Source organism: Petromyzon marinus, chromosome 70 (assembly GCF_048934315.1).
Source record: "Petromyzon marinus isolate PM22_M1 ecotype Great Lakes invasive population chromosome 70, UKy_Petmar_22M1.pri1.0, whole genome shotgun sequence".
In the NCBI taxonomy this organism is placed as follows: Eukaryota; Metazoa; Chordata; class Hyperoartia; order Petromyzontiformes; family Petromyzontidae; genus Petromyzon; species Petromyzon marinus.
The window spans coordinates 2,177,764-2,203,525 of NC_133736.1; the positions used below are offsets into that span (position 1 = coordinate 2,177,764).

Genomic DNA, 25,762 nt, shown 5'->3' on the forward strand with positions numbered 1-25,762 from the left:
CCCTCTCAGATCCCCGCGGGATGCACGGTACCACGTACACGCGGACGCATAAATAACACCCGACCACCTCGCTGGTGCCGGACGATAACGCCGTGATTGATGTGAGCAACGCCATATGAGGAATGGCCAATTCCAATTGACTTTTCCCCCCATCGCACTTGTAGCCACCACAGCGGCGAATGTTGTCTCTGAATGGGTGCAAGGGGCTGGTAACCCCTCGTCCTTCAATTAAAATACCACAAAAGCACGTGTAAAAAATCTAACTAAGCTTGTCCCGGTGGCCGCGGGGGGGGGGGGGACAGGCGTCTAAGACGTTACCTGGGCATACTCCATTTGGTTGAGTCAGGAGACTCATCTCATACCCTCGGGATTGCTCCAGAAATGGCAAAACAATTACTGCATTTGGCCATGTTGAATGTTCAAACGCTCACTGCGCAGGAAAGCTGCCACTCCTCTGTCGGGAACTGGACCGGTACCACCTGGATCTCTGCGGCTTTCATTAGGTACGGTGGACTGGATCTGGCTCCATTCACCATGGGGGGTGGACAGTCCTCAACTTGGGCAGGAGAATGCCAAACAACAGGGAGTGGCTCTTCTTCTGAACAAAAAACATGAAGGGGGCATGGGAGCGTGGAGGTGATGTTTGGGAAGCTGTAAGCCCCAGGCTACTGTGGGCTCACCTTCCTATCAACAGAAGGTGAGGGATGGTGGCGGTTGCTTACGTCCCTACAGAAGGAGGAATGCAGGCAAGGCCGATGTGTCCGACGCCTTCTATGACACTCTTTGGTTCTCTCAGTAAAGTCACGTAGGTATAAAGTAACAATAAATCGCGACGTTTCGATCGCAACACAGGCGGTCGTCCTCAGGCAGAAAAAAATATAATCCAGCAGTGGAACTGTTTAACAAGTGAGAGAGCTGTTGCAACAAGGAGGTTATATACGTGCTAAGGAAAGGTGGCATTTGTGTGCAGACTGCACTATATTACTTCATAATAACAGTGTTTAAGAAGGTGGACTGCACAGATTGTAACAATTCTGCTGGGAAAGGTCCTGGCAAAGATCATTCAACATTTTCTTGCCAGGCACGCTGAGGAGAGGCTTGCGGAGGCCCAATGGTTTTACCCAGTGCGGTCCTGCACAGATGCCATATTTTCCGTCAGTTTGCTACAGCAGAGGTGTAGGGAATGCCGAAAGGACCTACGTCTCTGCTTTATTGACCTGGCCAAGGCCTGTGAAACTATCGAAAGGACTGGGCTCTGGGGTTTTCTCCATGCTTTCGGAGTTCCTGATTTTCTGCTAACAATATTTAAGGACCTTTATGATGGTGGGCAGGTCCGGGTAAAGATGCGTGGCCAGGAGTTGGAGCCATTCCCTGTTCACCTTGGGGTTCGACATGGATGTCCTCTGGCTCCCACATTATTTAACATCTTTTTTGACCACGTAGTTGGAGAAGCCTTCTATCCCTGTACTGGAGGAATCTCCATCTGGTACAGATACAATAGGAGTCTGATAGATGCCCGTGTGCGGTCATGGGATGGCTCTCTATTGGTAAACCATGTTTTGTATGCCGATGATCTGGTGATTGCTGCTTACTCAGAGGAAGAGTTGGAGGCGCTGCTGCTTATCATCAATCCCTCCAAAACTCAGCACCTGCCTGGGTATTGTGTGCCATCAAACACTCCACCTCCTCAGTTCCCCATTGGTTGTGGGGCAGTTGTGGAGAGAGTGGAGAGTTTTCCATACCTGGGCAGTGTGATTAAGACAGGCTCTGGTTTGAAAGTAGAATTCTTACTCCGAATCAGTCTAGTGGCATTATATTTTCATCGGCTGGATTACCCTGGGCGGAAGCTACCTGATCTGTCACTCCACTCAAAGCTTCGGGTCTTCTCGGCAATCATCATCTCATCCCTTCTCTACGCTTGCAAAACGTGGACCGCCCTAACGGAACATCTTCGGCAGTAAGAAACATTCAGGCTGGCCTGCCTACAACCCTTGCTGGGTTTATCCAGGCTGGGTTATGGGAGGAGCTAATAAATCAATTGAAAGATTCGGACAAAGTCACATCGGTGAGCTCTTCCGGCAGGCAAGGCTGCGTTGCCTGCCTCATGTAGACCGCATGCCCAGCCAACGCATGCCGAAACAGCTTTTTGCTCGGACATATAAAAGGGGGCGATCCAGGGCGCCGGCTACGTCGCCGTGGTCGCGCGCCTCCGCTCCTGCCGGGCGCGCGTCGTGCCTCGTCCACGTGCGACTTCTCGGCCGTGCGCCGACTCATGTGCGGCGAGGTGGGCTACGAGGCGCCCGTCGTCTACGCCAACATCCTCCTGGGCACCGCGCCGCCGCTGGGCGCCGTCGCGGCCTCCTACGCGCTCATCCTCCGCGAGTGCCGCGGGCAGCGGCTCCCCGGCGGGCGCCGGAGGGCGCTGAGCACGTGCGTCACGCACCTGCTCCTCGTGCTCGTATACTTCACGTCGATCTTCTTCTTCACGTTCGCCACGGGCCTCAGGCTGGGCGCGGCCACGTCCGGCGAGGGGGTGACCGCCCTCCAGACCGTCCAGTTCATCCTGCCGCCCGCGCTGAACCCAGTCATCTACGGGCTCAGGACGGCGGAGGTCAGGCGAGGGCTGGCGAGGTTGTTGCCAAGTAAAATATGGCCCAGCAGTTAGGGGCGGGGGGGGGCAATGGTGGTTTGTTGTTTTATTGTTGTTGTTGTGCAGACTTCCGCCCTCCCCATCAACGTAAAAAATATTAAATGAAACATCGCTTCCTGTTGGTAGGCTCGATGTGAATCACACCAAAGGTTGAGAGGGTTTGTCCGAGCTGGCCACTGACCTTCAGTGTGGCCTGTGTAGAGCACCCATTGGAAATCCGCTTGTGAGTGATTTGAGAGTCGGTGAATTTCAGAGAAACGATGACTATAATAATAGTGTTTAGAACAGTGGTTCTTAACCTGGCGTCGTGTAGTGTAGTAGATAGTAGTGGCTAGTGTCTAGTCGTCTAAAGTGTAGTATATGGCATAGTGTGAATCGTAGTGTAGTGTATAGTAGTGTATTAGACTGTATTGTAGTGTATAGTCGTGTATAGTGTAATGTATAGTCTAGTGTAGTGTACAGTAGTGTATAGTGTAGAGTATAGTCGTGGGGAGTGTATAGTAGCGTATAGTGTAGTGTATGGGAGTGTAAAGCGTAATGCATAACAGTGTACAGTGGAGTATATAGTGCAGTGTAGAGTGGAGTGCGTAGTGTTGTTGTAAAGTAGTGTATAGTGTAGTTTATAGTGTAGTGGTTCTTAACCTGGGATGGGGGTCGATGCGAGACATTGCCTGATTTGTTTAGAAAGTAAATAATTGACAACACAAATTAAGCATGGGGCACGTAAGTTACAATTCATTTTGTTTCATATTCTATTTTTATTTCTGTAAAGTCAAGATAGAAAACAATAATGATAACAATAAAATAATACAAATACAAGTGAAAAGAAAGTGAATAAAAAAGATAATTAATTGATATTTTTATTCACTTTATTTATTTATTTTATTGTTATTTTTTCTTACTACGTCACTTTGCCGAAAGAACCACAGAATATGAATTCCTGCAGTCCCGAAAGTTTTAAGTCAAAATGTATTTTGTTTCATCAATGTCCGTGTTTATTAACATGATAGTTTTTTTGTGTGTTACTATTGAGAACCAAATGGGTGCAAGGCTGCAAGTGAAGGTTAAGAACCACTGGGTTAGAAGTTAGAAAGTTCTTACCTTGATTCTTAGCAATTCCTCGCTTCTTCTTTGGTTCTTTCGGTAAAGTCACGTAGAATGAGAATAAAATAATAAATTGATAAAATTAAATAACACAATAATATTCTCACGACGTTTCGGCCACAACACAAGCGGCCTTCATCAGGTGAAGGGACGAGACTGTCTGGAGGACAGCGCTGGAGTGAAAAAGCCACGTTCAGATCACGACCTTTAAGCTGTGTGAGAAGAAACAAAGCGCCATGACAAAGGAATTAGCATAGAATTTAGCATTGAAATGGCTGAGTGATTAGCTTGTGACTGGTCACAGAAATGGCTTTGTTAAAGTTAAAGCATACACATCCGCATAGGCACCCCTTGACAAAGGAATTAGCATAGAATTTAGCATTGAAATAGCTAAGTTAAAGCATACACATCCGCAGAGGCACCCCTTGACAAAGGAATTAGCATAGAATTTAGCATTGAAATAGCTGAGTGATTAGCTTGTAACTGGTCACAGAAATAGCTATGTTAAAGTCAGAGCATACACATTCACAGAGGCACCTAGTACAAATCAAACAGGAGAATTTAGCAATGAAATAACTGAGTGATTAGCTTGTGACTGGTCACAGAAATGGCTATGTTGAAGTTAAGGCCTACACATCTGAGCTATTCACAGTAACTGGGTATACACTACAATATATGATGAATACTACATAGTGAACTAATAAAAAAAAAACTAAAATATAAATTACCTCAGTGTTAGCAAAAAACTCTATATATTCTCCAATCAGCTAAGCTACCAACAATAAGTCGTTATATATCACAATGCTATATGGCGAAAAAATGGGTGGATTCTTACCCTCAACTTTAGCAACACGGATAGCTACGGGCCCCGTTCAGACGGACGAGTTCATCCATGGTCGGAACAGAGGAGGGGGAGAGAGACAGCTGCGAGGCGCTGTTATACTCCATGTTGTAAACCATACCATTAACCGTGGTGTGAGAGGTATTAAGAGTCAATGCCAGCGAAAGAGCTGCGGTCTGAAGGTCATCGTAAAATACAATTAATTAAGAACGGAAATGGTTTAAAACATCTTTCCAATGGTTACTAAGAGAATATTATTGTGTTATTTTATTTGATCAATTTATTAACTTTATTCTCATTCTACGTGACTTTACCGAAAGAACCAAAGAAGATGAATCCTTGCAGTCACGAAAGCTTTAAATCGAAATTACTCGCTTGTTTGGACCGAATGTAGCAAATGGCCGTTCCGCTACGTTGCCTTGTAACGTCATCACGCCTTGTAACGTCAACACGCCTTGTAACGTCATCACGCCTTGGAACGTCATCACGCCTTGTAACGTCATCACGCCTTGTAACGTCATCACCACAGCACTCACTTCCCCTGTTGTCAGCCATTTTAAAGAATTAAATTAATTTTAAAAAAGTTGTGCTTACGTGCGTTGAACTTCTTTCGCACCGTACGTAGACAATCGTGCTCTATATATATACGTAAGTGTTGTTGTTCTTAACCAGGATGGGCTCGTGACACATGGCACTACCACTGCACTCTCTCACACTGCATTGAGTAAGTTGCTAAGTGAGTGAGTCGCTGAGAGAGTGGGTGGCTGGCTGGCTGAGTGAGTGACTGAGTGAGTGATTGGCTGAGTGAGTGGCTGGCTGAGTGAGTGACTGAGTGAGTGGCTGAGTGAGTGAGTGGCTGGCTGAGTGAGTGATTTTCTGGTTGAGAGAGTGAGTCGCTGAGTGAGTGGCTGTCTGAGAGCGTGAGTCGCTAAGTGAATGAGTGGCTGGCTGAGTGAGTGATTGGCTGTTTGAGTAAGTGAGTGGCTGGCTGATTGAGCACGTGGCTGGTTGAGAGCGTGAGTGAGTCGCTGAGTGAGTGGCTGGCTGAGTGAGTGAGCGGATGGTTGAGAGAGTGAGTGAGTGGCTGGCTGAGTGAATGAGTCGCTGGTTGAGTGAGTGGCTGGATGAGTGAATGAGTGGCTGGCTGGTTGGGTGAGTGCAGTGGCCTGGCTCACCAAAATTCATAAGAAAGCAAAAAAAACACCAACCGAAAGAAAATCTGACATAGGTGCAGCCACGAAGCGTCACTGCTTCATGCACCTCGCTCTCCCGTCTCCCCCTCTCTCCATTGTCTCGGTCGTTCCCTGGATATTCCTGAGCACCGCCCATTTCGGAGAGAGCAGGAGACACGTGCCACCCTCTTGCATCCCTGTGCACCCACCGTCTCCCCCTGGTGCCCCCACCCCACCCCACCCTCCACACTAATTGCTAATTTGCTCCTTGCACAACGAGGCGTTCCCCCTTGGCACAACAACAACAACAACCACCACCACTACCACACCTCACAACAACAACCACACCCCACAACAACGACGACGACGACAACCCCCACTCAACAACCCACTCTGAGGTCTTCCCTTGAGATGGTGTGGCGGTACGGGAGGGATGGGGGGGGGAGGGAAATGGGAGGTGGGGGCCTTGGTGGTGGGGTGAGGTGGGGGAAGGGATTGGTAGGGGGGGGGTAGATTAGTGTGGGTGGGGGCGTTGGTGGAGGTGGGTGGAGGTGGGGTAGTGGATTGATGGGGGGCGGGAGAGGCGGGGGGACCCCACCACGCATAAAAGACGGTACGCTCCGAGTCGCCTGCTGAGAACAAGGACTTCAACAACAAGTGATGAGATCGTCGTCCATCATCATCATCATTATTTGTGATCATCGATAGGATTGTTGTTGATGTGATAGAAACTCCGACGTTGCTTTGTTATTTTTCTGAGCTGAGATTATTGCACGTGAAGGGCGACAAACGGGTGAGTTCTAAAGAACGTCGCCACGACCATCATCACCATCATCATCATGTCCGGCAGCATCGTGATCATTACCAGAATCACCATCATCATCACCATCATAACCTGCAACATAATGATCGTCATTAACATCACCATCATTATCATTACCGGCAGCATCATGATCAGCATTATGATTATCACCACCTTCATCACCATCAAAGGGAGCGTTATCATCATGATGATGATGATCAGCAGCAGAATAATTGATGTCATTACCATTAAAATCTTAGGCTTCGGGGCAGTGTGCTGGATGAGGTTTGAGTGTCGGGTGTTATGGTTTCTGTGACGTGATATAGCCACGACTACCACCCAATCTGGAGGCAGCTGCACCACCACCACCACCCCTGTGCTACAGAGCGAGTGAGTGCTGTTTGTATGATCACCCCCAGTCCTACAGTGAGTGGAGTTTCTATGATCTCCCCCTGTTCTACAGTGAGCGTGAATGGAGTTTGTGTGATCTCTCCATGTTCTACAGAGTGAAAGTGAGTGGAGTTTTTATCATCTCCCCGTGTTCCACAGAGTGAGTGAGTGGAGTTTGTGTGATCTCCCCCTGTTCTACATAGTATGAGTGAGTGAAGTTTGTATGATCTCCCCCTGTCCTACAGAGTGAGAGTGAGTGGAGTTTCTATAATCTCCCCCTGTCCGACAGAGTGAGAGTGAGTGGAGTTTGTGTGATCTCCCCCTGTTCTACAGAGCGGGAGTGAGTGGGGTTTGTATGATCTCCACCTGTTCTACAGAGTGAGTGAGTGGAGTTTGTATGATCTCCCCCAACTCGACAGAGTGAGAGTGAGTGGAGTTTGTATGTTCTCCCACTGTTCTAAAGAGTAAAAGTGAGTGGAGTTTGTATGATCTCCGCCAACTCTACAGAGTGAGCAGAGTTTGTATGTTCTCCCACTGTTCTAAAGAGTGAAAGTGAGTGGAGTTTGTATGATCTCCCCATCTTCTACATAGTGAGAGTGAGTGGAGTTTGCATGATATCCCCCTTTTCACAGAGTGAGTGGAGGTTGTATGATCTCCCCCTGTTCTACAGAGTCCGTGAGTGGAGTTTGTATTATCTCCCCATGTCCTACAGAGTGAGAGTGAGTGGAGTTTGTATGATCTCCCCCTATTCTACAGAGAGAGCGTGAGTGATTGGAGTATGTATGATATCCCCATGTTCTACAGAGTGAGTGAGTGGAGTTTATGTGATCTCCCCCTGTTCTACAGAGTGTGAGTGAGTGAAGTTTGTATGATCTCCCCCTGTCCTACAGAGTGAGAGTGAGTGGAGTTTGTATGATCTCCCCCTGTTCAACAGAATTAGTGGAGTTTGTTTGATCTCCCCATGCCCTACAGAGTGAGAGTGAGTGAGTGGAGTTTGTATGATCTCCCTTGTTCTACAGAGTAAGTGGAGTTTGTATGATCTCCCCCTGTTCTACAGGGAGAGTGAGTGAGTGTAGTTTGTATGATCTCCCCCTCTTCGACAGAGTGAGAGTGAATGTAGTTTGTATGATCTCCCACTGTCCTACAGAGTGAGTGGAGTTTGTATGATCTCCCCCTGTTCTACAGAGTGAGAGTGAGTGTAGTTTGTATGATCTCCCCCTGTCCTACAGAGTGAGAGTGAGTGGAGTATATATGATCTCCCCCTGTTCTCCAGAGTGAGAGTGAGTGGGGTTTGTATGATCTCCCCCTGTTCTACAGAGTGGGAGTGAGTGGAGTTGTATGATCTCCTCATGTCCAACAGAGTGAGAGTCAGTGGAGTTTGTATGATCTCCCCATGTCTTACAGAGGGAGAGTGACAGCAACACGCCCGGCAGCCTTTGTCTCCCTAGTGACGGTGTTTACACACCGCACCAGTTTCTCATTTGAGGCTGAGTCGACCTAGGGAAGGCCCACGAAGGATTCAGATAATCGTCACTGCTGTTGGCCGTGAGCGGGAATCGAACTGGGGTGGCCAGGTTCGTAGCGCATCATAGCGCTAACCACTACACTACCGCTCCCCGCACACACATACACAAAGTGTCACACTCACAGATCCGCCCACACACACAGACACTCACAGATCTACACACACAGTGATCCACACACACACACTCACACAGAGATCCACACACACACAGTCACTCACAGATATACACTCGTAGAGATCCACACACACACAGTCACTCAAAGATCCACACTCATAGAGATCCACACACACACTCACACAGTCACTCACAGATCCACACACACACACACAGTCACTCAAATATCCACACTCATAGAGATCCACGCACACACAGTCACTCACAGATCCACACACATACATATCCACACACACACTCACACAGTCACTCAGATCCACACTCACACAGATCCACACACACACAGTCACTCACAGATCCACACTCACACAGATCCACACACACACATACAACAACAACAACAACCGTCATTCGCCACTAAGTGGCGGTGACGTCACCACGACGCTTGTGCCAGGCCATGTGCACCTTGAGGCCACGTGAAGTGTCGAACGCTCGCTGGCAGGAGGTCACGGGGCAGAGCCAGGTACCACGGGTCGATTGACTGAGATGACCGAGATGACTGGCTGATGCACCACCTGTGCCTGTTGTTGTGAGCGTCGCCGCTCCGCCCTCTGTTATTGTTGGAGGGCAACTGCCTCCAACTGCCCAGTAGCGTCCTTTACGAGCCTCCTCCACAGAGGCCGATTTTGACACCGCTGGCACCAGTCATCGGGAAGTCCACTCAGCTCCACATCCTCCTGTATCACGTCACTCCATCTCTTCTCTAGCCCGTGCCGCGTCCATTTAGCCCCCTCGATCCGGCAGAACAAAAGCTGTTTGGGCATGCGGTGATTGGGCAGGCGGGCTACATGGCCCAGCTAACTCAGGCTTACCTGCCGGAGGTGCTCACCGATGGGACTTTGTCCAGATCTTTCGAGGATTTGTGAGCTCCTCAAACAATCCAGCCTGGTTAAACCCAGAATTGATCATACGCAGGCCAGCCTAAATGTTTCTAACCAACGAAGATTTTCCATTAGGTGGGTCCACGTTTCGCAAGCGTAGAGAAGGGAGGGAATGACCGTGGCTGAGAAGACCCGAAGGTTCGTGCGTGGCGACAAACCAGGTACCTTCCACACAGCGTTACGCCACCGACGAAAAGATAATGCCGCTCGACTGATTCGGAGTCAGACTACTGCTGTTTAACCGGAGCCGGTCATGAGCACACTGCCCAGGTATGGGAACTCTCCACTCTCTCCACAACTGCCCCATCACCGATTGGGAGTTGTGGGGGTGGAGTGCCCGATGGTACAAAATACCCAGGCAGGTGCTTCGTTTTGGTGGGGCTGATGGTAAGGCCCCACCTCTTAGTGGCATACTCCAGTTTCAGCAGCAGCGCCTTCAATTCCTCCTCTGAATGAGCTGCAATTACCAGGTCGTCAGCATACATAACATGGTTGACCAATAGGGAGCCATTCCTAGACTGCACCCGGGCATTGATAAGCCTCCCATTGTATCTGTACCAGATGGAGATTCCCCCGGTACAGCTATTGAAGGCTTCACGAACTACGTGGTCGAAATATATGTTAAATAATGTTGGAGCCAGGGGACATACCTGTCGTACCCCAAGGTGTACAGGAAATGGCTCTGACTCCCGGCCACGTAGTTTTTTTCCCGGGCCTGCTCAGCATCATGAAGATCGTTAATGATCGTGAGTAGAGAGTCATTGACTCCGAAAGCACGAAGAACAACCCAGAGCCGAGACCTACTGATGGTATCAAAAGCCTTGACCAGGTCAATGAAGCAGAAATGTAGGTCTTGTTGGAATTCTCTACACCTCTGCTGTAGCAAACGGACAGAAAATATGGCATCTGTGCAGGACCGCCCTTTCCTGAAACCGCATTGGGGCACCGCAAGCCTCTCCTCAGCGTGCCTGGCAAGGCGATGTTGAATAATCCTTGTCAGGACCTTTCCCGGCACACTGAGGAGTGGGATGCCCCTGTAGTTGTTACAGTCTGTGCGGTCCCCCTTCCTAAACAGGGGGACCACCAGGCCATCTTTCCAATCCTGTCTAACCCGTCCAGTGGCCCAGACTGTTGTTATGATGTCATGTACAGCAGTCTGCGCACAAACGCCAGCCTCCCTCAGCATTTCGCTTGGAAGATCATCTTTGCCCGGTGCCTTTCCTCGTCTCAGACTTTGGATCGCCTTCAGTACTTCCTCAACAGAAGGCACCTCAGCCAGCCACTCACAAGGGGTGACTTCCTCTAATATTTGAGGCACCGCAGCCTCAGCAGGGTCATCCCCACTTTATCCCATGGTGTTTTCCAGGCTGAGGGGTTTCTCCTCCCCCAGGACCTCACAGAAATGCTCAGCAAATCTGCAAACCTGTTCCTGGGGGTCGGAGATTGGATCACCGTTCTTTCCCCTAATCATGGTAATAGCTGTGGCGCTGCAGGTTTCACACACATACAGATCCACACACAAACACACACAGTCACACACAGATCAACATTCACACAGATCCACACACACACACTCACACAGTCACTCACAGATTCACACTCACAAAGATCCAAACACACACACACTCAAACAGTCACTCACAGATCCACACACACACTCACACAGTCACTCACACATCCACACCACATTGTGATTTTTGCACACAGCGTTTTAATACGTTTTTTTTTAGTGGAATATTTTGGGATGTTCTGTGTTCAAATTTTGTTTGTTGCGGTTGCACCCGACTTAAAAGCCGCATGGCTCACAGGGCTATACCTAAATAAATGAAAACTTTAAACACACTCGCACAGATCCACCCACCCACACTCACGCATTCACTCAGGGGAGAGCGCACGCGCGTCTCATTTCACCGGTGCGGGGTTTCGAATCTCACGAACGGCGTCTCAAATCCACGTCCGCGCTCGGCGTACAACACCGACGCGGCTGCTTTTGTTTTAACCGCTCGTCTCTTCGCCACAGGCATTAACGCGTGGACACATCCTCGTCGCGGTGGCTTAAGGATCGTCGTTGCATTTTTTAAATGACTGAAACATTGCGTGCTCACGCTTTTCGTAATGTGTTTGTGGTGATTGCGTTTTGAGCCTTTCGTGTACTTTGAAACGCCCGTCGTGTGTTCCTGTAGCTGTCCATAACAGACTGTTTATTGGGGGGTTAGATCGACATGTACATGTATAAATACTGTGTCGTTTAAACCCGCCACCACCCTACACAGCCAACGAGCAGGGGTTGTCACGTAAACAGAACGTGCCACTTCGTCACTAATACAGTGCGAGTGTATAGTGTAGTGTATAGTGTAGTGTATAGTAGTGTAGTGTATAGTGTAGGATACCAGTACAGCACACCGGTGTGTTGGAGAGCCAAGCCACAACATTCACAATCTGAGTTACGACGTTTCGCCAGTAATCACAACCAGCTTCATCAGGCGACAGCCAGATTTGTACAGAAGTCCACCTTCTTTCGTTCTTAAACAATAGATGCGTAGGTGTGATGACCACGCTACTGCTCAAGTTAATGCAGACTTGATTCCTTGCAAAATATATATCTTATTGGTGTTCTGACCATCCGAACACCTCCTGTTGTATTGCCAGAAAGCGTAAAACCTATTATTATTATTTTTCATACTTTGATACTGGCGAAAATGTCCCGAAGATATCGGAAAGAGGCGTGAATAATAATGTTTGCGAAACGACGTTAAAACGGTAGAGACGTGCAGAATCAGAATCTGTATCGACACTGCAGGAGAAATCCGATGAGCTATGAAGCTCTTTATTCGCAGATATCCAGTAGGGGCATTACGGAGGTAAGAACGTTACAACAACAAACATTCCAAAAACACGATAGGAGTGCAAAGTACAAGAGCCGTCAACACAATCACCCAAACACAAACAAATACAACAATAAACCATCCCGTGTCCTACCGGGCAAAGCCCCACTGAAGTATCAACGTATTGTTCAAAAACGAACCGGCAACAAACATTGAGGGCTGACCACAGTGGCCACCCACCATCATTTGGACATTTAGAGCAGTGAAATAATCAAAATTCAGGTAGTCCCCGACGTCCAATGGTCCCCGACTTACGATATTTCGATCTTACGATGGCGACATCGATATGACAAAATTGTAAAAAAAAAAGTTCGCGCGGCAGGCAAACGCAGCAGCGTACGAGGTACGATACTGTAACTTTATCATCGCCATCCTCGTCTTCCGACAACTAAGTTAATGTAGCCGCCAACAACCTAACATCGTTCTCAAGTATGCAGACGACGGACAGAATCTTGTTGGGTACAGTAGAATATGATACGTTACGATCCTTCAATGCATGTATGATACGTAGCTTTAGCGATTTCATTTTAGGGTTGCCACGATACGATACATGTTCAATGCATGTTAAAAGTTTGTACAGCAGATAGAATTGTTTCCTGAAAAAACTTTCCATGAAATTACAGTTCATATAGGTAGGCTAAGATTAACACGTAGGCTTTCGCGACCAATATTATTCATAATAAAGGTTTTTGAGTTAGATCGCGTTATTTATAAATGCGTCGTAACCCTCCACCACCCGACCCGGCCATTCGGCAAAAAAAGTGTCACGTTGACAAAAGACAAATAATTCACTACTTTAGCCCACCGGTGTGTTGAAGAGTGAATCCACAACATTTACAGTTTGAGTACAACGTTTCGCTGGTAAATACATCCAGGATCATCGGGCAATTCGCCAGAATGGTAAAGCCCTCGCTTGCTCCCGGTTTTAAAGAGCAGCAGGGTGACGTCATCATTTAACTCATATCAGGTGCAGTGATTTGAGGCGGAGGGGGGGGTATTGTAATTATATAATCGATTAGTAATCGGTCAACGGTTATGATTAGTAATGAGTTGTAGATTAGTAATTAGTTGTAATGTGTGTTAGTGATTATATGCTATGTTAGTAATCCGTTAATTAGTATGTGTTTCCCCTATAAGGAATTGTAATGTGCATTCATATTCTTAGCTCCCTCGGCAAAGCCACGCTGATGGGAAACAACAAAACAACAAATATATATTTGATTATTTGATTGCTTCCCCCCAACGGGACTCCACCGAAAGAGCCAAGAACATGAATTACTGCAGTCACGAAAGCTTTAAGTCAAAATGTAACGTGTATTATTTAATAATACGCTTCCAGGCCGCACTAAGCCTGTAGCTGTCTGAGCGATTAAAGTTATTTTTATTCCTCTCAATTTCAATGGATTCTCTAATTAGTCTTTGCCAGTAATAATTAGTTTTACACAACACTGCAACATTATCAAAATCAATTGAGCGTCCTTGTGACAAGCATGTTCTGCCACTGCCGACAGTTGTGTTTGAGGATGTTCTTTTAGTCTTACGCTAATGTTACGTCCCGTCTGTCCAATATAGCATCTGCCACATAAACAATTAATCCGATATACACCTTCTGTCGATAATTTAGGTAATGCGTCTTTAGTGCAAGATACTAGTTTTTGGATTTTGTGTACTGTACCAAATCTTACTGTAATGTTTTGCTTTTGCAAAACACGGGCTAATTTGTCAGTTACTCCTGAGATATATGGGATTTTTATTGTTTTAACAATCTGATCGCTTTCAGCAGTATCGCTTTGCGATCGTGATTTGGCATTCAGCGCTCTGTTAATTTGAGCATTATTGTAGCCATTCTGTCGTAGTGCGTCTTTAATGTGTTTGATCTCTCTCACTAGACTCTCACCATCTGACACTGTTTTAGCTCGATGTATGAGCGTCTTGATAAGAGAGGATTTCTGAGCTGGATGATGATATGAATCTGCATTCAGATAGGCATCAGTGTGTGTTTGCTTTCTGTAAACGCTGTGTGTTATTTTACCGTTTTGGCCATGTCCAATCAAAATATCTAGGAATGGGAGTGTGTTATTCACCTCCATTTCCATGGTGAACTGGATGGCCGGGTTTTGTGCATTAAGATGATTTAGAAAATCATTAAGTGTATCTTTACCATGTGGCCAGACAACCAACGTGTCATCCACATATCTAAACCAAAAGGATGGTTTTAATGTGCTCAATGCAAGTGCTCTTATTTCAAAGTTTTCCATGTACAAATTTGCTATAGCAGGGGATAAAGGAGAGCCCATTGCTGCTCCTTCCTTTTTTTAAAGAAATCCCCTCTCCATAAGAAGTGTTATTTAAACAATGGTCAGCAAGTTAGGGAAAATCTTTTGGTAAACCGGTATTCTTTACTAGTGTATCAAGTAATTTAAACGATTCGTTCACTGGAACCTTAGTGAATAGAGAAATAACATCAAAACTTACCAGAATATCTTCAGGAGTAAGTTTAATATATTTAATCACATTCACAAGATGTTCTGAATTTTTTTATGAATGAAGATGTCCTACCGATGTAGGGCTGTATTTATTTGGTTATATATTTTGCCAATTGATATGTGGCAGAGCCAATTGTACTAACTATGGGTCGTAATGGGATGCCGATTTTATGAATCTTTGGTAGCCCATAGAGTCTAGGTGGTTTTGAGGCCCTTGGCTTAATTTGGTATTGCTCATTTTTAGGGATTAATGAATTTGCAATTATTGCAGTGGTCTTATGTTTCAAAGTATTTGTTGGATCTCGTTTAATTTTAATGTAGGTACTTTCCTCTAGTAAATTTCTAATTTTATTATCATAATCGGCTCGTGACATCACTACAGTAGTGCGGCCTTTATCAGCTGCTAGGATTTGGATATCCTTATTTACACGCAGCTCTCTTAAGGCTTTTGCCTCGTTAGAGCTAATATTTACTTTTGGAACTTTGCTATTCTCAATTATTTTGGCAACCTCATGTCTAGTCATCTCTGCCTTATTATGTGGAAGGAGTCTAATATATCTCAGGAGTAACTGACAAATTAGCCCGTGTTTTGCAAAAGCAAAACATTACAGTAAGATTTGGTACAGTACACAAAATTCAAAAACTAGTATCTTGCACTAAAGACGCATTACCTAAATTATCGACAGAAGGTGTATATCGGATTAATTGTTTATGTGGCAGATGCTATATTGGACAGACGGGACGTAACATCAGCGTAAGACTAAAAGAACATCAGATAAATATTAAATTATCTCAAACACAACTGTCGGCAGTGGCAGAACATGCTTGTCAACAAGGACACTCAATTGATTTGGATAATGTTGCAGTGTTGTGTAAAACTAATTATTACTGGCAAAGACTAATTAGAGAATCCATTGAAATTGAGAGGAATAAAAATAACTTTAATCGCTCTGACAGCTACAGGCTTAGTGCGGCCTGGAAGAGTATTATTAAATAATACACATTACATTTTGACTTAAAGCTTTCGTGACTGCAGTAATTCATGTTCTTGGCTCTTTCGGTGGAGTCGTGTTGGTGGGAAGCAATCAAATAACAAAATATATATTTGTTGTTTTGTTGTTTCCCTTCAGCGTGGCTTTGCCGAGGGAGCTAAGAATATGAATGCACATTACAATTCCTTATAGGGGAAACACATACTAATTAACGGATTACTAACATAGCATAAAATCACTAACACACATTACAACTAATTACTAATCTACAACTCATTACTAACCATAACCATTGACTGATTACTAATCGATTATATGATTACAATACCCCCCCCTCCACCTCAAATCACTGCACCTGATATGATTTAAATGATGACGTCACCCTGCTGCTCTATTTAAAACCGGGAGCAAGCGAGGGCTTTACCATTCTGGCAAATTTCCGATGATGCTGGATGTATTTACGAGCGAAACGTCGTACTCAAACTGTAAATGTTGTGGATTCACTCTTCAAAACACCGGTGGGCTAAAATAGTGAATTATTTGTCTTTTGTCAACGTGACACTTTTTTTTGCTGATTGGCCGTGCCGGGTGGTGGAGGGTTACGACACATTTATAAATAACGCGATCTAACTCAAAAACCTTTATTATGAGGAAGGCTAATAATTTACCCTTTTTTATTTACAATTTTACTGTGCAATACAGTATTGTCATTAATAAATACATACAGTATATAGTTTATACAGTACGGTACTGTGAATTGCTCTGTTTTGCTAAATTATAACCATTCTATAAGACTCCTGGGTAGACTAGGCCATTTTCGACTTATGATATTTTCGACTTACGATGGGGTCGTCGTAACGCATCTCCATCGGAAGTCGGGGACTACCTGTAGTCTACACGCATGGTTATAATTGCGGAGAAAACCAATCCACATGACCACGGGAGAGAACATGCAAACTCCAAATGCACAGCAGGCATGAGGATCGGGATCTAACCCCCGAACTAATGTATACGAGGCGAGGTAGATGACATCTCAAAACGGAGAGAGACACACAGACTCCAAATATAAATCAGGCATCGTCAGGTTCAGAATAGGCACCCACAACCTCCCGCATACCGGGCGATGTAGTTAACATCTCCTTGCCACCGTGGAGCCTTTAAATAAGTTCAAATTGCATTATCGGGGGTATCACTCTTTTTCATTTACTCATGGAGATGTAGTGACATGTTTCTTTCACAGCGGTATCCAGCCGAACGTGCGTCGCCGCTCAACGAACGAACTGAGCACTCGCTCAAACTTAATCCCTCCCCCCGCCCCCCCCCCTCCCCCACAGTCCCACCCTCGAGTTTTTTGGGAGGAGCAAAGGGGAGAGGAGTCACGTGGGAGGGGACGGCGACAGCAGTGGCCGCCATCTTCCCGCTCGCAGCAAATTACAAAATGGAGGACGGCCCCGGGCCCAACGTCTCCGCACCCCTCCTCGCGGCCGCCGCCGCCGCGACGGACCTCATCCACATCCAGATGGTGTTCCGTGAGCCGCCCACTGTCAGGCGCTCCGTGTTCGCCTTCCTCCTCCTCGTCTACGCCCTCACGCTGGCGGGCAACTCGCTGCTGTGCCTCGCCATCGCCCGCGACCGTCGTCTGCACAAGCCCATGCACCTGCTCGTCGCCGCGCTGGCCGTCACCGACCTGGTGGAGAACACCAACGCGCTGCCGCGCACGATGTACGACCTCGTCGGCGACTCCCCCCGCATCTCGGCGCCCTGGTGCATTGCCAAGATGTTTGCCTACCACGTGTCCTTCCGCGTGCACGGCTACATCCTGGCGGCCATGGCTGCCGACCGCTACCTGGCGGTGTGCCGACCGCTCGCCTACCGCGGCGCGGCATCCAACGCCGTCGCCCTCAGGGCCCTGGCCTTCGCCGTCGCGCTCGCCGCCGCCCAGAGCCTCGGCAACGTCGCCATCGCGGTCGATCTCGACCTGTGCAAGCCGCGCTCGTTGATCACGTCCACGTGCGACTTCCTGGCCCTCAGGGTGCTGTCCTGCAACCACGTCGCCCTCGGGCAGGCGTACACCTACGCCATGTCGGTGGCGGGCATAGCGCTGCCTCTGTGCGCCATCGCGGCTTTCTACGCGCTCGTCCTGCACGAGTGCCGCAAGCCGGCGCTCCGCCGCGGCCGGAACAAGGCCCTGCGCACGTGCGGCACCCACCTCGTGGTGGCGGCCATTTACTTCGGCGCCATCCTCGCGACGGTCGCCAGCGGCGCGGGGGGCGGCACCCCGTCGTCCGCGGCGTCGCCGGAGCTGAGCGTGTCGCTCCAGAGCCTGCAGTTCGTCCTGCCGCCGGTGCTCAACCCCATTGTCTACGGCCTGCGGACGGCCGAGGTGAAGGAGAGCCTTGTGAGGTTCTTGCGAAGCCGGGTTAGGCCTGCGAAGCCTCTCGCCCCTCTGCAGGAAGACACGAGGATCGGGTAGCCCTCTCAACTCCCCTCGGGATGTACGGTACCACGTTCACGCGGACGCATAAATAACACCGGATCTCCTCGGTGGTGCCGGACGATAACGCCGTGATTGTTGTGAGCAACGCCACATGAGGAATGGTCAATTTTTATTGGCTTATCCCCTCAATGGCGCTTGTAGCCACCACAGCGGCCATTGGGGTCTCTAAACGGGTGTGAGAGGCTGGTAACCCCTCCACCTCCAATTAAAATACCACACTAAGACATGTAGAAAATCTTACTAAGCTTGTCCCGGAGGTCGCGGGGGGGACAGGCGTCTATGACGTTACCTGGCCATACCCCATTTGGCTGAGTCAGGAGTCTCATCTCATATCCTCGGGGTTGCTCCAGAAATGGCAAACAAAATCCTGCAAGTGGCCATGTTGAATGTTCAAACGCTCACTGCGCAGGAGAGCTGCCACTCCTCTGTCGGGATCTGGACCGGTACCACCTGGATCTCTGCGGCTTTCTTTAGGTACGGTGGACTGAATCTGGCTCCAGTCCCCATGGGGGGTGGACAGTCCTCTACTATTGAAGGAGACTGCCAAACAACAGGGAGTGGCTCTTCTTCTGAACAAAAACATGAAGGGAGCATGGGAGCGTGGAGGTAATGTTTGGGAATCTGTAAGCCCCAAGCTACTGTGGGCTCGCCTTCCTATCAACAGGAGATGAGGGATGGTGGCGGTTCTAGATTTAAAGCTTTCGTGACTGCTAGGATCCATACTCTTTGGTTCTATTGGGTAAAGTCACGTAGGTGAAAATAAAATAACAAAAAATCACGACGTTTCAGCCACAACACAAGCGGCCTTCATCAGGTGAAGGGACGAGACTGTCTGGAGGACAGCGCTGGAGTGGAAGAAGCCACGCTTAGATCACGACCTTTAAGCTGTGTGAGAAGAAAAAGACCACGCGCCTTGACAACGGAATTAGCATATAATTTAGCATTGAAATGGCTCATTGAAATAGCTAAGTTAAAGTATACACATCCGTAGAGGTACCCCTTGACAAAGGAATTAGCGCTGGAGTGGAAGAAGCCACACTTAGATCACGACCTATGAGCTGTGTGAGAAGAAAAAGGCCAAGTGCCTTGACAAAGGAATTAGCATATAATTTAGCATTGAAATGGCTCATTGAAATAGCTAAGTTAATGTATACACATCTGCAGAGGTACCCCTTGACAAAGGAATTAGCATCGATGCTAATTCCTTTGTCAAGGGGTACCTCTGCGGATGTGTATACTTTAACTTAGCTATTTCAATGAGCCATTTCAATGCTAAATTATTTGCTAATTCCTTTGTCAAGGCGCGTGATCTTTTTCTTCTCACACAGCTTAAAGGTCGTGATCTAAGCGTGGCTTCTTCCACTCCAGCGCTGTCCTCCAGACAGTCTCGTCCCTTAACCTGATGAAGGCCGCTTGTGTTGTGGCCGAAACGTCGTGATTTTTTGTTATTTTATTTTCACCTACGTGACTTTACCCAATAGAACCAAAGAGTATGGTGGCGGTTGCTTACGTCCCTACAGAAGGCGGAATGCAGGCAAGGCTGATGAGTCAGATGCATTCTATGACCTCCTGTCACAGGTGATAGCTAAGTGGCCCCTCGAGAGTGATCCTGTTGGGTGGCTTTAATGCCCGATTGGGTCATGACACTGGCACCTGGTTTGGAGTGATTGGAAGCGATGTGCCAGACATGTCAATAACGGTAGGAGGCTGCTAGACTTCTGTGAAGCCCATGGACTTGTAACTATCAACATGCTATTCCAGCATCGGCAGATCCACACAACATCATGGATGCATATCGGGTCCAAACAAGAACATCTGCTGGACTACATAGTGATGGAGCGGCAGATGCAGGCCCATCTCTTTGACTTCAGAACCTAACATGGAGCTGATCTAGCCACTCACCATCACCTTGTCATCTGTAAGATGCGCCTTTTAATGTTTCCATTTCGGTGGTAGGTGTCCATACATAATATCATTAAAACCCACAGAATTCGCTCGGAGATTTGGAGAGCCGTGCGGCGCTGTAAGGATGAGTGGTGGTCGTGGGTGTCTGAGGAGATGGAATCTGCCTCAGTAGCCCGCGATCACAAATCATTCTTCAATTCCATCAAAAAAATAACTTGCAGCGCCACACCTATCACCATCCTTAAGGGAAATATTGGTAATACGATGTCTGACCCCCAGGAATAGGTTTTCTGGTTTGCTTAGCATTTCTGTGAGATCTTGGGGGAGGCGAAATCCCTCAGTCAAGAAAACATCGTGGCACAAAGTGGGGATGAATCTGCTGAGGCTGTCGTGCCTCAAATATAGGAAGAAAAAGTCAGCCCCTGTGAGTGGCTGGCTGAAATGCCATCTGTTGAGGAAGTACAGAAGGCAATCCACAGTCTGAGACCAGGAAAAGTGCCGGGCAGAGATGATCTCCCAAACGAAATACTGAGGGAAGGTGGCGTTTGTGTGCAGACTGCTCTAGATGACATTATCATAACATATTCTTAGCTCTTTCGGTAAAGTCACGTTAAAGGGAAACAATAAAACAATAAAATATATATTAAACAATAAAAATTTCACGACGTTTCGACCATAACACAAACGTTCGTCATCAGGTGTGAAAAAACCAACGGCAATAGAAGTCTGATAGATGCCCGGGTGCGGTCATGGGATGGCTCTCTATTGGTCAACCATGTTACGTATGCCGATGATCTGGTGATTGCTGCTCACTCAGAGGAAAAGTTGGAGGCGCTGCTGCAAGACCTAGAGCATGCCACGAGGAGGTGGGGTCTTATCAAATGCAACCGCCACTTCTTTCAAATGTTTCTTGCCGTTGGTTTTTCACACCTGATGATGACCGTTTGTGTTATGGACGAAACGTCGTGAGACTTTTTACAGTTTAATATATATTTTATTATTTTATTGTTTCCTTTCAACGTGACTTTACCGAAAGAGCTAAGAATATGAATTACTGCATTCACGAAAGCTTTAAATCATCATAATAACAGTCTGTTTAAGAAGAGGGACTGCACAGACTGTAACAACTAGAGGGGAATCCCTCTTTCCAGTGTGCCGGGAAAGGTCCTGGCAAGGATTATTCAACATTGCTTAGCCAGGCACGCTGAGGAGAGGCTTGCGGAGACCCAATGGTTTCACCCCAGGGCGGTCCTGCACAGATGCCATATTTTCTGTCTGTTTGCTACAGCAGAGGTGCATGGAATTCCAAAAGGACCTACATCTCTGCTTTATTGACCTGGCCAAGGCCTGTGATACCATCAAAAGGCCTGGGCTCTGGGTTGTTCTCCATGCTTTCGGAGTTACTGAATCTCTGCTAACAATATTTAAGGACCTTCATGATGGTGGGCAGTCCCAGGTAAAGATGCGTTGCCAGGAGTTGGAGCCATTCCCTGTTCACCTTGGGGTGCGACATGGATGTCCTCTGGCTCCCACTTTATTTAACATCTTTATTGACCACGTTGGTCGAGAAGCTTTCCATCCCTGTACTGGAGGAATCTCCATCTGGTACAGGTACAATAGAGGTCTGATAGATGCCCGGGTGCAGTCATGGGATGGCTCTCTATTGGTCAACCATGTTACGTATGCCGATGATCTGGTGATTGCTGCTCACTCAGAGGAGGTGCTGCTGCAAGACCTAGAGCATGCCACGAAGAGGTGGGGTCTTATCATCATCCCCACCAAAACTAAGCACCTTCCTGGGTATTGCTTGCCATCAAACACTTTACCTCCTCAGCTCCCCATTGGTTGTTGGGCAGTTGTGGAGAGAGTGGAGAGTTTTCCGTACCTGGGAAGTGTGCTTAAGACAGGCGCTGGTTTGAAAGCAGAATTCTCACTCCGAATCAGTCTAGCCGTATTATATTTTAATCGGCTAAAATTACGCTGTGTGGAAGCTACCTGGTCTGTCACTCCACTCAAAGCCTCAGGTCTTCCAGGCAATGATCATCCCCTCCCTTCTCTACACTTGCGAAACGGGGACCCACCTAATGGAACATCTTCGGCAGTAAGAAACATTCAGGCTGGCCTGCCTACAATCCATCCTTGGTTTATCAAGCCTGGGTTGTGGGAGGAGCTTACAAATCCTTGAAAGATTTAGACAAAGTTACATCGGTGAGCTCAGGGCCGGAACCAGGGGGGTGACAGGGGTGACATTCTGCGTATAAGTGTACGACACTCGGTCTGGCGGACTCCGTGCAACTGCATTGTCAGAGTGTGTCGCCAACCGATGGCGTCTAGTTCAACAAGCCTGACTCTCTAATCATTCTTGAAATAAAAATTTGTTGAATGTCACCCCGGGCTGAAAATCCTGGCTCCGCCCCTGGGTGAGCTCCTCCGGCAGGCAAGGCTGCGTTGGATGGATCATGTAGCCCGCATGCCCAGCCGCCGCATGCCTACATAGCTTTTGTTCAGCCAGAATGAGGGGGCTAAACGGGCGCGGCTAGGACTTGAGATGAAATTGAGTGATGTGGTACCAGTAGACGTGGAGCTGAGTGGATTTGCCGATGACTGGTACCAGTGGTGTCAAGATCGGTCCTCTGTGGAGGAGGCTCGTGAAGCACACAGCTCCTGGGCAGCTGAAGGCAGTCGCCCTAACAGCAATATCGGGGGGCAGAGGAGCAACGCTCAACAGCAATGAGCGGAGCGCCGGGTGGCTAAAACACAGCAAGCTGGTATAGTAGGTTCATCAGCCAGTCATCTCAGTCAGTCAACCCTTGGCGCCTGGGTCTGTCCCGTGGCCTCCTGCCAGCGGGCGTTCAACACTTCACGTGGCCTCAGGGTGCACATAGCCTGGCACAAGCGTCGTGGTGATGTCACCACCACTTAGTGGCGAATGGCGGTTGTTGTTGTTGTTGTTGTTTTCGTTGTGTTCGTGGTACTGTGTGGTAAGACTTCGCTAAATGCACGGCGATCACGCTGTGAATCACTCCTCCTCCCCTCCCCCTCCCCGCTCCACCCTCCCCCCCATCCTCCACCCTCCTCCCTCCTCCTTCTTCTTCTATTCGGGAAGACTTTCCATACAGCGTGGAACGCGCCCCTCCTACCCCCGCCCTGTTATAACACAGAACGGACCCCCATTATAACGCGGAACACACACGCCATTGTGACGCGCAACACACACGCCATTGTGACGTGGAACACGCACGTCATTGTGACGCGGAACACACACGCCACTGTGACGTGGAACACACACGCCATTGTGACGTAGAACACACACGCCATTGTGACGTGGAACACGCACGCCATTGTGACGTGGAACACACACACGCCATTGTGACGCGGAACACACACGCCATTGTGACGCGGAACACACACGCCATTGTGACGTGGAACACACATGCCATTGTGACGTGGAACACACACGCTATTGTGACGTGGAACACACACGCCATTGTGACGCGGAACACACACGCCATTGTGACGTGGAACACACACGCCACTGTGACGTGGAACACACACGCCATTGTGACGTGGAACACACACGCCACTGTGATGTGGAACACACACGCCATTGTGACGTGGAACAGACACGCCATTGTGACGTGGAACACACACGCCATTGTGACGTGGAACACACACGCCACTGTGACGTGGAACACGCACGCCATTGTGACGTGGAACACACACGCCATTGTGACGTGGAACACACACGCCATTGTGACGTGGAACAGACACGCCATTGTGACGTGGAACACACACGCCATTGTGACGTGGAACAGACACGCCATTGTGACGTGGAACACACACGCCATTGTGACGTGGAACACACACGCCATTGTGACGTGGAACACACACGCCACTGTGACGTGGAACACACACGCCATTGTGACGTGGAACACACACGCCACTGTGATGTGGAACACACACGCCATTGTGACGTGGAACAGACACGCCATTGTGACGTGGAACACACACGCCATTGTGACGTGGAACACACACGCCACTGTGACGTGGAACACGCACGCCATTGTGACGTGGAACACACACGCCATTGTGACGTGGAACACACACGCCATTGTGACGTGGAACACACACGCCATTGTGACGTGGAACACACACACCATTGTGACGCGGAACACACACGCCATTGTGACGTGGAACACACACACCATTGTGACGTGGAACACACACGCCACTGTGACGTGGAACACACACGCCATTGTGACGTGGAACACACACGCCACTGTGACGCGGAACACACACGCCAGTGTGACGTGGAACACACACGCCATTGTGACGTGGAACACACACGCCATTGTGACGTGGTACACACACGCCATTGTGACGTGGAACACACACGCCATTGTGACGTGGAACACACACGCCATTGTGACGTGGAACACACACGCCATTGTGACGTGGAACACACACGCCATTGTGACGTGGAACACACACGCCATTGTGACGTGGAACACACACACCATTGTGACGCGGAACACACACGCCATTGTGACGTGGAACACACACACCATTGTGACGTGGAACACACACGCCACTGTGACGTGGAACACACACGCCATTGTGACGTGGAACACACACACCATTGTGACGTGGAACACACACGCCACTGTGACGTGGAACACACACGCCACTGTGACGCGGAACACACACGCCACTGTGACGTGGAACACACACGCCATTGTGACGTGGAACACACACGCCACTGTGACGTGGAACACGCACGCCATTGTGACGTGGAACACACACGCCACTGTGACGTGGTACACACACGCCATTGTGACGTGGTACACACACGCCATTGTGACGTGGAACACACACGCCATTGTGACGTGGAACACACACGCCATTGTGACGTGGAACACACACGCCATTGTGACGTGGAACACACACGTCATTGTGACATGGAACACACACGCCATTGTGACGTGGAACACACACGCCATTGTGACGTGGAACACACACGCCACTGTGACGCGGAACACACACGCCACTGTGACGTGGAACACACACGCCATTGTGACGTGGAACACACACGCCATTGTGACGTGGAACACACACGCCATTGTGACGTGGAACACACACGCCATTGTGACGTGGAACACACACGCCATTGTGACGTGGAACACGCACGCCATTGTGACGTGGAACACGCACGCCATTGTGACGTGGAACACGCACGCCATTGTGACGTGGAACACACACGCCATTGTGACGTGGAACACACACGCCACTGTGACGCGGAACACACACGCCAGTGTGACGTGGAACACACACGCCATTGTGACATGGAACACGCCTCTTTCCCCCCTCCCCCTCTACCCCCCCCTTCAGTCAACCTGTCCCACCGTCGCAGTAGCTCCCTCGCCAAAACGGATCGCCGACGCGGCGTTGTACGCGGGG

At 48.6% G+C, this 25,762-nt stretch overlaps 1 protein-coding gene across 1 annotated transcript in view; it reads left to right on the forward strand.

The window, feature by feature from the left end:
• Positions 1 to 17,341: 17,341 nt before the first annotated feature.
• LOC116957181 (uncharacterized) overlaps positions 17,342 to 25,762 on the forward strand; it is a 37,872-nt gene continuing 29,451 nt past the window's right edge. The window contains exon 1 of the mRNA XM_076055247.1: positions 17,342 to 18,301. Coding sequence (XP_075911362.1) covers positions 17,342 to 18,301 — 960 coding nt within the window. The remainder of the gene's footprint in view (positions 18,302 to 25,762) is intronic.